Source organism: Oculina patagonica, chromosome 10 (assembly GCF_052425735.1).
Source record: "Oculina patagonica isolate OP01 chromosome 10, crgOcupat, whole genome shotgun sequence".
Taxonomy (NCBI): domain Eukaryota; kingdom Metazoa; phylum Cnidaria; class Anthozoa; order Scleractinia; family Oculinidae; genus Oculina; species Oculina patagonica.
Window position 1 is genome coordinate 10,733,636 of NC_135767.1, and position 17,003 is coordinate 10,750,638.

General features: G+C 37.6%; 1 protein-coding gene across 1 annotated transcript; it reads right to left on the minus strand.

Annotated features, from left to right (window-relative positions):
• Positions 1 to 232: 232 nt before the first annotated feature.
• On the minus strand, positions 233 to 16,997 carry LOC144667219 (uncharacterized). Its single transcript, XM_078528624.1, has 9 exons — positions 16,862 to 16,997; positions 14,560 to 14,784; positions 13,937 to 14,081; positions 13,134 to 13,409; positions 11,579 to 11,728; positions 11,133 to 11,174; positions 9,255 to 9,671; positions 6,022 to 6,359; positions 233 to 466 (listed from the first exon to the last, which is right to left on the minus strand). The coding sequence occupies exons 1-9, from the start codon at positions 16,880 to 16,882 to the stop codon at positions 233 to 235; spliced, it is 1,848 nt and encodes a 615-aa protein (XP_078384750.1). The 5' UTR covers positions 16,883 to 16,997.
• Between the last annotated feature and the right edge of the window lie 6 nt (positions 16,998 to 17,003).

Below are 17,003 nucleotides of genomic sequence, written 5' to 3' on the forward strand. Positions count from 1 at the left end.
AGGTCATGGTAATCCCGTTTAAGCCTAAATTTTTTCAGGCGTTGTTTTTCTGCTTTCTTTTCTTTAAGTTTAAAGTAATCAGGGCACAAATGAAACCCTTGTTGGGCAAGAAAATGGTAAAAAAAGCCACAGACCTGGGTAACTTGAAAGGTATACCAAGACCAACACCGACACCTACTCCACCCTACAGAAAACCGTAAGCATCGTAAGACAAAATTGCCTCTTTTAGTTATCATTGTACCTGGTATGCCGCTTCCCTCATAAACTGTCTTGCCTCTGGCTTCCATATCGCGGGCACAGTTAAAACCCACTGGACATCGCTACTACTGAAATTTTCGTCACCAGTTCTCTCTCGAATCACTTCCAAAGCTCTTGTGTGGAGATAATGTATGGAATATGCAAAAACCTGCAAGGCTTTCATATGCTTTCCATTGCTGGCTTTTAAAATGGTCTCTCTGTTTAGGTTCTAAAGGGTGGGAAAATGGGTTTAAACATAAGGAATGGTTGATAGAGCTGTGGAACTTAAAACCAGAAAAAACTTTAAAACTATTTTATGACGTTTGAAGTTGTCTTTGAATGATGATGATTAAATAAGTCGAGTGACGCCTTAAAGATCAAATGAACCGAAATTTTAAAATGCCATATTAACCAACCAAACACTAAAACTAACCATTATTTAGTAAAATTAAAGGAAAATGTTGCTTTCCGAGCCTTAAAGTGCGAATTACAGCAAAAAATACGAAGATTTCTGAAGGCTTCACGAAAGCGGTTCATGAATGCCTGCGCACTGAAATTTAATGAATGAAACAAGTTTGTTAAGTCATAATTGGTGTTCTTGAAGACGACCGCAGACCGCACTGGTTGTCAAAGTTCGAGGCAATAGGGCGATTTCACAAACCTAGATTCTTATATGCTAATGAGAATCGTTAAATGCTAATTTTGAGAATTTAGAGATGTCTGATTTGTTTTCATACCAGCATGTATACTACCTACGTCTCACATGATATGTAAAACGTCAGCAAACAACACTTGAACTTGCTTGAGCTATTTTTGAGCTTAAGCTATTTTATTTAAAAAAAATGCGCGTCTTTGAACAACAACCAACAAACAATCAACTGAAAAACGACGGAAAAGAACGAAATAACTGCTTGAAATGTCAACTTGCAATATCTCTGCGATGCAATTTCCAATTACTTTGAAACTTTGGGATATGTTTATTCGGCTCTTAATAAACACATGGGCAAAAAATAAAAAAAATAAAAAATTTTGGTTCATTTGACCTTAAAGCTACTGTATGTCGCGTATTTTATTCCGAGCTTTAGACGATCCACGGCATCATCAGGATATAAAATACACGAAAACAGTAGCTTAAGGCCTCACTCGACTTATTTATTCATCAATATTTTGTGAATATAAAAGTAAATTCTTTTTACTGATTTTAAGTGAGAAAAGTTTTAACTTTTCTCACTGTCTTAAAAGACAGTGGAAAAGTCAAGTAATAGTAAATATAGAGTTTTTTAAATTTATTATTCTTCGAATGGAGGTATTGATCTACTTAGAACAAAAACATTAACAAGAACTATATACTTTCAATTAAAAAAATAAATACGAAAAAGAGCGTATTTAGCTATATAACTAATTAATTAATTACCTGTGTGTTATATGATTTGTATTCTTTTTTAAAACATATTAACTGAGCAGATTTTCTTAAAAGTTTACAAGCACTGTCATTATCTAACTCTAGTAGATACCTTTTTTATTGCCCCCGCAGGGAGTAGGCGTCATTGAAGTCTGGGCGTATAATATCCGTATCTATATTATATACCAGAACAAATCTCGATTTGCCTAAAGTGGGTACGCAAACAGTATCGGGAGTTGTGCAGAATGCCCGCAAGTGGGTATCGGGAGGTGCGATAAATGCCTGTAAAGTGATTGGTGAATGATGAAGCAAGATGAATGAATCTCTGCGTGGTGATTGGGTGATGTTGACAACCCATCAGCGAAAACACGTGCGCACTCGGCAACAACGATGATTGCAAACGTTGATTTTCCAGCTTGAGCTAGCTTGTAGCCTGCGAATACAGCCTCCTCTCATTCGCTCCCGCTACTACGTGCAAAACGCGTAGTAGCGGGAGCGAATGAGAGGAGGCTGTATTTGCAGGCTATCCAGCTTGGAGTAAAGATAATTTGAGGTTTTATTTAAGTCTTCATGCTTGGGCTCTCGGCCTAAATCCCGGCCTGACCAATCGATAAAACCGATAATCGATGATAATCGATGCCAATTAATCGATTGATATTGGAAATCGATGACCAATCGATGACGGAAAATTTTGTGACTTTTAATTTCATCGATTTTCGTCGACTGTCATCGATTTTCATCGATCGTTTTTTATTTGGTTTGATTCAATATGGGTGTTATTACATCAACTCAGTGGCTCTTAAAAGCGATCAATACCTCATTTATTCATTTTCGTGATATACTGTTATGTCTGTTATGCAGCAAAAACAACGTTATTAAGAAAAGGGGCAAGGTTTACACTAGCGTATAGGTTACTTGAGAAGATGGTAGCCTTTGACTTCGCCGTTGCTTTATCCTCGGCTTTATCCGCTTCTTCAGACATTGTGCACTCAGCTCACGATCAGTCGTTTTAGGATTGCGAAATTCTATTTCCGGATTTCCTGTAGAATTATCCTGGGGATGCCCAAGTACGCCGCAAGATATCGATAATAATCGATGATAATCGATAGCAATCGATGACAATCGATGTAATTAAGGAAATTTTATTTGTGACTATCGATTGGTCATCGATTGATATCGATTGATTGATTGATTTCCGATCATCGATTTTCATCGATTGGTCAGGCCGGGCCTAAATATAAAGAAAACAGTTGGGGCGGCTCAATGGTAATTTTAAACGTTTTGCTGTTTCTAAAGTTTATCCTCGCTGAGATCTAGACTGGCCACAGTGAAGCGAGTTCGAGTCTGCAAAGCGGCCCAGTGAGCGACGAAAACGGTGTGTCAAATTAATAAAGATGAAGGACTTTGTCTAAAGTCTAACTTGAGTCTAGCTGAATACACTCACCACAGCAAAACATGACAAAATGATGTCAACATGCTGCTGTCGCGTTCTTGTAATTAAATTTACCGTATCATAAATCTTTCCGAGTTTTTGCATAATTTCGCGTTGTTTTGTTTATTCACTTGACTTTCCCCGCCAGGGAGCGTTTTCTTCATTAAGTCCCAAACAGAAAATTAATTTCCAATCATTTGAATAGACAGAAGAGCCAAAATATCAAGCGAAAAAATATGACTGTAGAAACGGATGAACAGAAAAGAAAAACTGATTTACACCGGGGGCAACCTAGTGTCAACTATTTCTAGTCATAATCACTAAAGTAGTCAAGTAAGAGTATTTTTTGCAAACAAGGGAATGAAGTTCGTTTCATAGGTCATTATATGCTTGGCAATACTTCTATACTTTTTCTCTGTGTAGTTTTTATTCCAAACAAAATCAGTTTTTTTCGTTAATTGTTTTGTTTTTTCTTTCATTTTCGCATTTCACTGTTTGGATTCGTAATCGTTTAGTTATACAAAAATATATGTGCTGGATTTCAAATTGGCAAAGGGTACTATAATTATTCCCGTTCCTTTGTTCGTTCGTTCGTTCTTTCGTTCGCGTGTGAGTAAAATTAGTTTACTAACATCATTAAAAGTTGGAAAACGAAAGTTGGAAAGTTGGAAAACGTTTAAATATTAAGATAGATTGTTTCCCTTGGATTTGCTTTACTAATGAGAACACTCCTTTTCCCTATCCTCTCCATCCCCGATCACGAGCTTCTCGACTCCGTGCCAATTAAGTTTGAGAAATCGGTAATCGCTGCTCAAAAATAACGCGATACGTGTTTTACTTAATGCTAAAGGGGATCAAAGTTACACTATTTTGGTGGTGAAATAATAGAATTCGCGCTACGAAGCCTGAGAGCACTAACCATCAATGACGCAACTCCCATGGAAAAATTAAACATTCAAAGGCAAATGAAGTGAGATTGTTAAATTATTATATGACTAGCTTCGTGAGCGGTCAAGATGAAACGAATCCCGTGCTCTGATTGGCTACCCGAGCCAAGATGGAGCCATCTTGACCGCTCGGGATCGCCCGCTGTGTTCTCGCAAGCGAAAAAAACTTTTCAGTTCCGTCAACGCTACTACAGAAAGCTTTTCCGTCTTAAACTTGAGCTATGAAGCCATTTTCCGAAACAAAACAAATATTTTCTGTCTGTTTCTAGCGAAAAGGAGTCCGATAACAAAGAAATACCTTATTCTCACTAAATTTCGCGAGTACTTAATTTCGCGAAAATTCAAGAGCCATATTTCGCGAGTACTTAATTTCGCGATTTTGAGAGGAAGGTGCAATTGGAGTGTATTAAATTTCGCGATTTTTATCTATTCTTCAATATGAAGCTTTGACCTCGAAACTGTAACAACATAATTAATATGAAAGTCATCGTAAAAACAGTAAACAAAACAATATACACAGAACAAAACATAAGGTATTCAACAGTCTAAATCCCTAATAGGTTCCTCTACGACTACAAGAGCGAGATTTTGAGGAACTTGGCGGCAGAGAACAGTTCGAACAGTGCGACTGAAAGAGTGGGAGATAACTAATGGACAAAATTAAACAAAAAACACTAAACATGAAGCTCAGACATGTTAGAATAACCATGATAAAACACATCGAGTTACATTATTTTTTTAACTTATCAGTACGATATTAAATTTCGCGATTTTAAACTTCGCGTGTCCTATATTTCGCGAGTATTAAATTTCGCGATTTTGAAAAAATCGCGAAAATCGCGAAATTTAGTACTCGCGAAATTAAGTGAGAATAAGGTAGGTCTTGAAGCGAACGAGAATTCAACAACAAATGTTAACGAGTTTCGTGAATTTTATTTGCCACAACAACCAGCTAATACAAAAATTAAAACGCAAAGCCACTTGAAGCCATGAAACCCGGTTTTGTTCGGCGGAAAAGGGAGAGAAGTCAGTGACATACCTGAAGAATAAAGAATTAGCTAGAATTCGGCAAACTTGTCGTTTGTGTAAATCTTGATGGAAGAAAGCGGAAGGCACGGCGAACCAGGCACTGTAAGCTTTTTAAACATCTTTTCACCGAAGCCTCCAGCGCTCACGTCGAATAAGGTCGGGTCGAACATTTAAATCAATGATGTAGGAAAGTTCAAGCTTTTCCCGTGAATTTGTAAGTCCCAAACACTTCCAACAATCACAATTTCAATATTCAACTCGTGACACCGTGACGGCAGGTTTGCACCACTAAAGCGCCAGAAGCGAGCAATAAATACTCTGCAAAACGTCCAATAATCAAAAGCTGGCGACCAGATGGAATGGACATTCTTGTTTTAAGGCTTCAAACTCAATGTTGATTCGCAATTTAAGCCATTTAAATATCTTTTAGAGGGTTAACAAGAGGTGAATTTCGCTGTTGTCGCATCGTTTTACTTCGTCACGATTCATTCAAGAATTTGACAGTCAGTCGTTAAACTTTTAAACCAATGAAATGATTTAAGCGTGCGTCATTGAATGTGCATGCAACTGGCTTCCTTTTCCGTACTCGAAAAAAGTCATATTATAAATCCTTTATTGACCAAGCTTGTTCGGTCAAGAAGGCAGGATATTGGCTTCGTTCTTTTTTTGTGTGGTTATGGACGGAGACGAAGTCGAGGTCCATAACCACACAAAAAAGAACTTGGCCAATATCCTGCTATCTTGACCTCACGCTTGGTCCATAACCCCTATTTATTGGACGCTTATTTGAAAAAAATGCGAAGGTCGGCACTTCTTCGAATTACCATGATGTTGCTCGAAGAGCCTTTGATTAAGAAATCAATTTACCTTTTAGAGCATGGATGTTGGAGACAATTATATTATATTGAAAATAATTAAACAAACCATTTGTAATAAAAAAATTTAGTCTACTGTAAGGATCGATCTATACTAACCTCGTTGTTATGAAGGATCATTTTGAACTTCTCAAAGTAAAAATACTCCTGGGCTTGATTTTTATCTAATTCCGCAAATCTATCTTGTGCCTCGTAGCCAAATGAGTTAAAGCTCTTGTCTGGATTTAGCAACAAGCAAGTAGGCGTCTTTAGAGTGGAATAGCCTTGGTCTGTTCCCCATTCTTTGTTCATATGAATGCCTGTTTCTCCTTCTTTGTGGTTAAAGACGAATGCAAAGGCACTAAACGACGTACCAAAATCAATTGCAACTACACTCTCATGCTTTACTCGGGTCAAACCCGAGTAAAGCATGAGGTCGCCATGATCCTCATGGACATCTGTTGAAACGAGCAACACAAAAAATATAAATAGTTTGTCTCAGTATTTTAACTAAACAATTTACAATTCTTTTTCGCGTTCCGTCGGTTAGCAATAAAGTCAAAGAACTTACGGTAAATGTATTTTCATTCAGTCTTTTGAATCACTGCCGGAAGAAGCCCGGGAGTGTATAATGCGATGTTGACAGTGTTGCTATCTGTGTGGCTGACTTCATAAGAAATTTTAGTAGTCGTTGTTTAACGTCTCAAATTAGCTGGCTACGTGAAGTCGACGAAAGTCTTATTTAGTTAAAGTAGTTTGATCTCTATTACTTTTTTGTTGTCAAACTACTAGCTGCTATTAAAATGCAGTAGACTAGTGTTGCAACCTGTTTTTAAATCAGAGCATTTCAAAAAAAAAATGCTCAGGATGCTGTTGCGTTATAGTGAATTGTTACCAAATAAGACACTTGCTGCTGTACTTAAAATAACAAAAGCATTTGCCAGCTGAACGCAACAAAGCTGTTTACTGCACGACAGCAATCTTACCGTCCTACATATGTTGCATGTTTTAATCTCTTCTATTCAAGCAGCCCTTGTCCAAAAGTCGTCATAAATACAGTAAATAAGCCGATCGTTTTATATCCAGTATATTGAGGAAAAGAAACGACGATAAACTGTGCACTGTAAAATATTCTTGTTTTTGGAAGTAACCTCTACTGCTGGATTCAAGTAACTGCGTATTCTCTGTCGTTCCAAAAGATTGTTTTGCTGTGCCAGATCCCCGACTTCCAGAAACCGAAGAACTCGGTAGCTGCAAGCGTGGTTTCCCCCTCAACACTTGAAAACAGCGGAGCTACCGAACAGCCCGAAAACCTTCCGTATCATTATTTTTTGAGCCCCATTTTGGGCAGGGCCATTACTTTTTTAACTGTATCTAGGGGGGGGGCTATGTAAAATAAAAGGACCCTAGTCAGCCACACCTTTGTTTTTGTTTTCATACGAGGGAGTTTCGGTATTATATTTTACACAGAGCGTATCTAAACGAAAGAGATCACTGTGAAACTACTAAAAGTACTTAAACAGAATTCCACTAACACAGCTTACAGCAATGCAAAAAGATTTCGCGGACGTATACAGTTTTCACAATTTCGATGGCATCGAAAATGGCGGAGGCTGACTAAGGTCCTTTAATCGCTACCAAGTGTCTGAAATGATTTTTATATCAAGTTTTTTTTTTTAAATTCTGAAACTGACGTCCGTCTTTTTTCGTGTTGTCAGAACAATGTTTTTGAAAAAAGAAACATGTCAATATTCAAGTATGGCCAGTAATGAGACTGTATCTACGAAGACTGTTTTTTACTTTGATTTTCTTCTTTGCCTTAACTACGTACTGCATGTCATTTACCCTTGGCAACAGTCAAACATTTTTTCAATAGTGCCTATTTAACGAGTAAGTTGCAATAGGTATTAAAAGCTTTATCGTTTCTGGTCTTTATGTTGCCACTAAGTTTTCTTCTTGACTTATTTCATGGTCAGAGACACCTTTGATCAGATCAAGGGTCTTTTTCACTGCTATAAATTTGTTACTTTTCACCAAGTTTGACAGTTTTGGGTGCATTTCTAGTGATTTTAGAAGATCTAAAAAAAGTTTTCCCTCAACTTGCTTCCGCCTAGTGAAACAGTGGTTTGAGTCAAGGCTTCTCAGACCTCACGCATTGAGCGCGAGACTCACTCCGCACGCAATCGGATGCAATGTCATATTGAAACAATTATTTCTCACAAATTACCAGCAAAGTACACGTAATCAGTGGATTGTCTTAAAAACATAGTACAGGGGGTGTATGTGTTTTTTTTCTCATTTCGTTTCGTAACCCAGTATAAATCGCTCAAACAGCTTGAAAAGCTAAAACATTGTATCTAAATAGCTTTTCTGAAAAGGCGCTATTGCTTCTCAGAATCGCGGAAAACAGATATAAGAGGAATCAATGTTTAAAATTTCCTGGGTGAGCATACCAGGCCACACTAGGAGGGCACGCAGCTTTGCTAAATCCAACGCTCACCCTTGACGCAGAGGTTGCGATCACCATTAGCAAAAACGTAGCAAATTAGACAATGAACTGCAAACAGTGGTTTTCAAAACACCAAGAAGCACTTTGTGGTGTATATTTTTTAGTGTCCATTCATAGGGGAACGTCACAAATTTTTGGATTCCGATTTGGGGAGGGTCACAATTTTTTGGCTTCAATTTGGGGGAGGGTCGCAATTTGTTGAGCCCCCTTAATCGAAGATTTAGGGGCCCTCCCCCCGGTAAATAATGAACGGTCCCTTACAAAAGCTTTTAACAAGGAGTACTGCTACAATACAAAATGAAACATTTTCATACCGAACGAGGTAGTCAGTTGTGAAACTAGCTTTTTGTGTATACTTCAGAAGTAAGTTAGCAACCAAGTTAGTAACCACGTTGTAGTCACCAGGCCCAACACGAAAAGACGCATGGAACGCCTGGAGGTTCAAAATTGTTTGCGAACGAAGTGGCCTGTTTTCGTTGCCTTTTTCGGAGAAAAACTGCCTCAAAATGATCAATGTCTTAGGAATTTTTGTTTGCGAGGAAGGTTAACAGCTGATTTGTCGCTATTATGAAGCAACTTTTCTGTTTTATGCGCAAAAAATGCGCCGAATATGCGGAGGATGCGTAAGTTAGCGAACTATGCGGATCCGCACCACCCGTGTCAGACGGATGCCCTGGTTTTTTTTGGCTCATTAATATTCATACTTTCGATTATCCGGACTCTCGATTATCCGGACTATTTAGCCTAGTCCCAACGAGTCTGGATAATCGAGGTTCGACTGTATGGCCTTTTAAGTATTAACTATTTGATCAATTTACATTAGTTGTGTGCAACTTAGTCTTACCCTTAATAAGTGACTTGTAGTCATCATTATCTGCCATCAAAGTGCTTGAGTTTCCTGAAGACCGCCGATCTTCATATGTGCCAGTTTGAATCTTACAATATGTATTCCTTTCTTTAGTAAACATCAACAAGTTGCCACACCTTTGATATTCTGTGATGAGATGATGCTGAGTAGGTTCTTTTCCTAAACCCAGAAGGAGGGAAATAACTGCACGATGGAGTTGAATAAGACGGTCTTTTATCAGGTGGGGACGATTTTCTTCCCAATCGAGTGGCTTTATCTGAACAATCATTTGTTTTTCTTGAAAATTTCCGTCTTTGAAAAACGAAATTGGGGTTTGGCTTAGGCTTGCCTCCTTGGCTTTGATGGTGACTTCAGGCACCTGATCTGGCTGTTTCCACTTCTCTGCCTCTGTTTCTAAATGGAAACAAAACATCAGAAATTGTGACATAGTTGGAATTTTTCCTCATCAGCTACTTTGAGGTCACATGACATCTAACAACCTTGCCAAAAGTCTCTGAGTAGGCAATAATGTAAATCCTATGACGTCAGAGGGTAACAGTGCATTGTTACCAGTGAGTGTTTGCCGATGATCTCTGTTCTTCTGTCTCTGTTGTGCTATTTAACAAATAGATTCCATTTTGCCGTGCGTCAGTTTTAGATCACAGATGACGTCAAAATGTGGTATGAACAGAGAAGTGGCCCACGAGGCGCTAGCCGAGTGGGTCACTGTTGTTCTTACCACATTTTGTCGTCTTCTGTGATCTATAACTGAACAGACCCACGGCAAAATGGAATCTATTTGTTTTATACAATAACACAAGACTTCAGTACACTTCACTGTGAGCTACGCTACCGGTGAGCTAAAGTTGTTTTTATTCCACGATAAAGTTTCCGTAACCACGAAGTACTGTTAAACCGTCAATGAAAAAACTAACCTTTATTCCATTTGGAAAGTTGTTCAATTCTGTAAGCATTAACTTAAGCGTTCAACCGCCATTCATTTGTTTCCCGTGGCATCGTCCAACTGTACAACATCGGTCAAACACTTTCAAACAGATTTCGATAATTTTTCGAATAATTTACTGTCTTCTTAGCTTGTTTAGCACAGTTAAATGGTTCGAAAGGTGAACGATTCTTGGCGTGTTATTTCTCACTGCAGATTTGTAATTAAGCTGAATTTTTTGCTTTCTTGTGGCCCCGCGAGTTTGAAAAACTTTGCCGACAACTCTGATTTGGACTATGAACTCTGATCACGTGCGCGAGTCACACCACCCCGTGACGTCATCTGTGCGTCTGTAATCTAATAGAAGACAGGCATCAACCAATCACAACGCGCGTAGTAGCTCGGTTATTGTATAAATAACAGTAGCTTAATGACTGGCTCCTCTGGAAACCAGTTAATTTTGTTAAATCTACCAAATGTCAAGTTCTGCTGTTTCCGTCGGGACCAGTCATTAAGGTAAAGGTAAAGGTAATTTATTTTACGTCAAAAGCACGGGGAGTGGTTGCCCAGTCTCCCGAGCCAGAGGCTCATGATAAAAGGGTTAAATATTATTTGGTAACGAATGCATAAATTGGTCCCTTAGTTCTGGATTTTTAAAATATGATTTGATTAACTTTTCTAGATTTTTCAAAAGGATAAAAAAGTCAATATCTTAACGAGAAAAACAGTTTAAGAGGTGGCAATACAAAATATCTCTCAAATTATTTTTTCCCGTTAAATAACTTTATATCGCTCAAATTGATAAAAACATTGCGTACTTTTGTAATGCGTACACTGAAACTTGTCATATAGACCCATATAGATAATTTTTAAATCACTGTAACTACCAGTAAGTGGTTTGTTCTCAACTTCACGTTGTTCTTTAGTCTCACCATTGTGATTTTCTATGAGATCCTTTTCCATCTCAAAGTCACCTTTTTGGTCAACAGAGGAAGCAAAGATAATGGTTCAGAGTAAGTTTAATAAGGTACTATTTCAGTGAAAAGTTTTCCCACGATATTTAATAAAATTATTTCCAAATAGTTTTGAAAGGGAAATTACACAGAGATGCTGTTTAACCAGTCGTTCATTTACAACATTGAGAAAAATATTAATTTTAATTATAAAATTAAATTGTTGATAATAATTGTTAAATCAAGTTAGAAATCTCTGATAGTGTAGATTACTTGAATTCCCGCATGAACTACCAGTCCAATATGACACACTAGGCAAATATAGGACCAGACCAAAGATGACTCACACCTTAAATTGATGGAAAAAAGACTTAAAGCCAATGCACATACAAAACACTGCCTGCTAACCTCTTACTAAGTATTACCTTTTGTTGCAGTTGTTGGAATATCGTCCTCAGAATCAGAGCTTTGCGGCTCGGATGATTCACTGGAAGATGTATCGACATCTCCTAAGCAGCCAGTTTCTTTGGGAACGTCCTCTATTTGATAGATTTCTTCGTGAACGGTAATATCGGCTAGAGAAAAAGACAAATTAAATCAATGGTTCTAACAGTGAAGTCACAAAGGTCAAAATGTCCTTTGTAGTCACATTCCTTTTAATGTCATTATAGTCACATTCTTTTTCAAGGTCAGTTATCTATGTAATTATTTAATAGCGCCAAGCATTCATTTACCCAATTTTTTATTCTTATTGAGTTGTTTATGGACAAAGTCGTCAGGGTTGATGTTACTCTAACGTTTACACTGAGCGTTAGATAATCTGGCCGATTTAGAGGTAGCGGATCTGAAGTGGGGCGGGTAGGGCTTCCTTAAGGTTCATAATAATTGATTTGAAGCCTCGGGATCTCGGCTTCCCGGGCTGTGTTTTTCCATGCAACCACGCCAGGTCACCAGTTTTGCTTCAATGCAAAATTATTCACCAATAACGATATTTCTTTTTCTAATTGACACACAAAAGTATAACTGACCATGAAGCTATATGAAACCGTACCATAACGCACCAAATTACTCAAACAGGCACTGCGCACTATCTTTACTATCTTGAGCTATCTTAACCATTATACAATACCATACAGTACCAGGCTAAAAGAGAAGACGTCTTATCAAACCAACCCGACCCAGGTTTGCAGGCCAGCTGGGTAAGAAAGCCATCAGGAAACAGTTTCTATAAAATCGGACAGGGAGAAAAAAACCGGGAACACTCCGTTTCGCCTGGATCATCTTCTAGCATATCTCTTGTGTTCTTTAAAACTCACGCGTGCTTTGAACTCAACAATATATGCTCCCGGATTAATTTAATGCTTCTTTAGAAAAGTATACAGAAATAAAATATATAAAGCAAAGTTTCGTAGTAAGCACAATTATACAAAACAAAAAAGGCATAACAAAATTCATGAGTATAAAGGAACAAGAAAATTTCGACATTTTGAGGGTGACCTGGTGGTATTGCAAAAAAACAGTACTTTCTGATTGTAGTAACGTGACTTCCTCTTTATAGCTTCCTTCCTTCGATGAATAATTTGTGTACTCGAATGCCATAGGTGGTAGTCATCATTTCTGACTCGAAAACACCAGGTTTCAGCCCAAACATTACAGCTCCTTGGACAACTGCAAGGGAAGCGTTCTGTGGAACCATGATGCGGTAGCGGGTGCCAAAATGGTGTTTGACTCTTTCATTAAGAAGTTTTGAGTCAGCAAAGCCACCGACAAGAAAGACGCATTCAATTTCTGACAATTCCTCTTTGGCAAACAGGTTGGAGAGATGGGTGACGATATCATTCAGGACAGGGTCAAACAACTGGGTCATGATTTTTGGTTCAATACAAAGGTATTCGTTACGCTGAACCTTTAAATCTCCCAGACTGTATCGTTCTTGAATCATTGCATTTATGTCCCAGCCCTTAGCGTTTGAAAACTTACTCAGAAAACTGTTGGGCAGTCGAATTCTCGTGGTTCCTCCCTCCCAGACTCGCTTTCCACGTTTCTTTACTTCGAAATCGTTCATAAGGTAAAGCCAATCCACAGGGTTCTGTCGGGCGTAATCCTGAATAAATGTCGGGGTAAAAATCGACTCAAGAAGGAATCTGAATTCTTTGTTGACTTCCTGTCCACCGTAAGGACCTCCGGTTGCTTTGTGGGTCTTTTTTATTACGCCGTCCACCTCAATTTCATGTACAGTCACGTCAAGCGTTCCACCTACAAATAAATATAGAATTGGTAATTGTAAAATGTGTACGCAAAAGGGCTAAAGGCGCTGAAACATGCACGAAGGAACATGTAGCAGAGACAAAATAAATAATAATGAAAAAGTCACAGGGGCAGATTGTGGATGTAGACGTTTCGTCCCTGCTATATGTCCATTCATGTGTTAGCATCTTAAAGTAATATGTTGGCCGATAGGGTAAGTTAGTTAGTTAATTACTTAGTTAGTCAATTACTTAGTTAGTTTAGTTAGCGTAAGGAGATTGTAAACTAAACTAAACTGAAATATTTGTTTTATTCACAGAAGGCAAGAAATAATCGGTAACTTGAGGATGAAGCTTATCCCTTTATACTATCTCTCTTCTATACCTAATACTGCCTCCTCTGAAGTTTCCTGTCTGCCTGTCTTTTTTTTTTTTTTTTTACTATTCCTCAAACTGTTGCAGTGAAAAACCCAGAGAACGATTTTTTTCTGAAGTTAAAACATTAAGTCTTTTTTATGTATTTTTCTTTATATGTACCTCCAATGTCGATGACTAAGGCATCATTGCTCCTTCTCTCAGCGAAAAAATCTCTTATTTTGCTTTCTCTGCAATAAACAGATGCTGCTTTTGGTTCCAAGGCGATGATTAGCTGCTCTGGTTTTAATGGTGACGCTAGTCCCGCCTAACAGACAAGTGAAGAAATGATAGGTGTTTATGCACTTTTGTCTTGGGAAGAATTTGTTGAGTCTTCAAAGTCGGAATCCTCTAAACGCAATGCTCTGATTTTCGTGACAAAGTGCAGACTAGCCGTTCTCTGTGCGATGTTGGCTGACATGCAATTTTTTAACGCCTTTTTTAACATGTTAAAGTGACACGAAAGAAGAACTTCATTTATACAAAACGTAGATTTTATTTATGTTTTTGGTACGTTGGTTACGCTTTCATTTGGCTCGATAAATGAGTTGGAAGTGCACTGCTCCGGTATCGGAGAGGTCATGGGAGCACAAATGACACCTTTGTTGGGCAAGAAAATGGTAAAAAAAAGCCACAGACCTGGGTAATTTGAAAGGTATACCAAGACCAATATCGACACCTACTCCACCCTACAGAAAACCGTAAGCATCGTAAGACAAAATTGCCTCTTTTAGTTATCATTGTACCTGGTATGCCGCTTCCCTCATAAACTGTTTTGCCTCTGGCTTCCATATCCCGGGCACTGTTAAAACCCACTGGACATCGCTACAACTGAAATTTTCGTCACCAGTTCTCTCTCGAATCGTTTCCAAAGCTCTTGTGTGGAGATAATGTATGGAATATGTGAAAACCTGTAAGGCTTTCATATGCTTTCCATTGCTTGCTTCTAAAATGGTCTCTCTATTTAGGTTCTAAAGGGTGGGAAAATGGGTTTAAACAGAAGGAATGGTTGATAAAGCTGTGGAACTTAAAACCAGGGGAGCATTAAATAATATTTTGTGACGTTTGAAGTTGTCCTTGAATGATGATGATTAAATAAGTCGAGTGAGGCCTTAAAGGTCAAATGAACCGAAATTTTAAAATGCCATTTTAACCAACCAAACACTAAAACTAACCATTATTTAGTAAAATTAAAGAAAAATTTTGCTTTCCGAGCCTTAAAGTCCTTAAAGCGCGAATTACAGCAAAAAATACGAAGATTTCCGAAGGCTTCACGAAAACGTTTCTTGAATGCCCGCGCACTGAAATGGAAGGAATGGAACGAGTTTTTGACGTCATAATTGGTGTTTTTGAAAACGACCGCAGACCGATTCCGCAGACAGCAATGGTTGTCAAAGTTCGAAACAATAGAGCGATCAGTCACAAACTCGATTCTTGCATGCCAATGAGAATCGTTAAATGCTGATGAGAAAGAACAATAGAGATTTCTGTTTGTTTTCATACCAGCGTGCATACTACCTTTGTCTCATATAATATGCAAAACGACAGCAAACAAAACTTGAACTTGCTTGAGCTATTCTTGAGATTTAGCTATTTTATTTTGAAACAAACTAAGAACTGAAAGACGGCCGAAAAGAAATGTCAACTTGCAATATCTCTGCGATGCAATGTTCAATTACTTTGAAACTTTGGGACATGTTTATTTGGCTCTTTATAAACACATGAGCAAAAAAAATCAAAAAAAAAATCGAAATTTCGGTTCATTTGACTACTACTGTATTTCGCGTATTTTATTCCGAGCTTTCACCGATCCACGGCATCATCAGGATATAAAATACGCGAATACAGTAGCTTAAGGCCTCAAACGACTTGTTTATCCGTCAATATTTTGTGAATATAAAAGTAACTTCTTTCACTGATTTAAAGTTAGAAAAGTTAAGACAGTGGGAAAGTCAAGTAATAGTTATTATAGAGTTTTAAATTAATTACTCTTCAAATGGAGGTATCGATCTTCTTAGAACAAAAACATTAACAAGAACTATATACTTTCAATTAAAAAAATAAATACACAAAAGAGCGTATTTAGCTAAATAACTAATTAATTAATTACTTTTGTGTTATATGCTTTGTATTCTTTTTTAAAACATATTAACTGAGCAGATTTTCCTAAAAGTTTCCAAGCACTGTCCTTATCTAACTCTAGTAGATACCTTTTTTTATCATAATCACTAAAGTAGTCAAGTAAGAGTATATTTTGCAAACAAGGGAAAATGAAGTCCGTTTCATAGGTCATTATATGCTCTGCAATACTTCTAGACTTTTTCCTCTGTGTATTTTTTTTAAACAAAATAAGTTTTTTCTTTAACCGGTTTTGTTTTTTCTTTCATTTTTGCATTTCACCGTTTGGATTCGTAATCGTTAAGTTATACAAAAATATATGTGCTGGATTTCAAATTTGCGTAGGGTACTATATTCCCCTTTTTCGTTCGTTTGTTTGTTCGTTCGTTCGTTCGTTCGCGAGTGAGTAAAATTAGTTAATTAACATCATTACAAAATGTGAAAGTTGGAAGACGTTTAAATATTAAGATAGATCGTTTCCCTTGGATTTGCTTTACTAAAGAGAACACTCCTTTCCTTCCCCTCTCCATCCCCGATCACGAACTTCCCGACTCTCGTGCCAATTAAATTTGAGAAATCGGTATTCTACTGCATGTGAATGTTGTTAGGTTTCAGATAGTTACACTATTTTGGTGGTGAAAAAATAGAATTCGCGCTACGAAGCCCGAGAGCACTAACCACCAATGACGCAACTCCCATGGAAAAATTAAAAATTATTTACACATTATTGGACGCTTATTTGAAAAAAAAAATGCGAAGGTCGGCACTTCTTTGAATTACCATGAGGTTGCTCGAAGAGCCTTTGATTAAGAAATCAATTTACCTTTTAGAGCATGGATGTTGGAGACAATTATATCATATTAAAAATAATTAAACAAACCTTTTGTAATAAAATTTTTTAGTCTACTGTAAAGATCGATCTAGACTAACCTCGTTGTTATGAAGGATCATTTTGAACTTCTCAAAGTAAAAATACTCCTGGGCTTGATCTTCATCTAATTCTGCGAATCTATCTTGTGCCTCGTAGCCAAAAGAGTTAAAGCTCTTGTCTGGATTTAGCAACAAGCAAGTA

Coding starts and splice junctions, on each gene's coding strand:
- LOC144667219 (XM_078528624.1), bottom strand. CDS start 16,882: ATGATCCTTCATAACAACGAG. Junction 14,785..16,861: donor TGATCCTTCATAACAACGAG/GTTAGTCTAGAT, acceptor CCCACCCTTTAG/AACCTAAATAGAGAGACCAT. Junction 9,672..11,132: donor TCTCATAGAAAATCACAATG/GTGAGACTAAAG, acceptor GTTTCCATTTAG/AAACAGAGGCAGAGAAGTGG.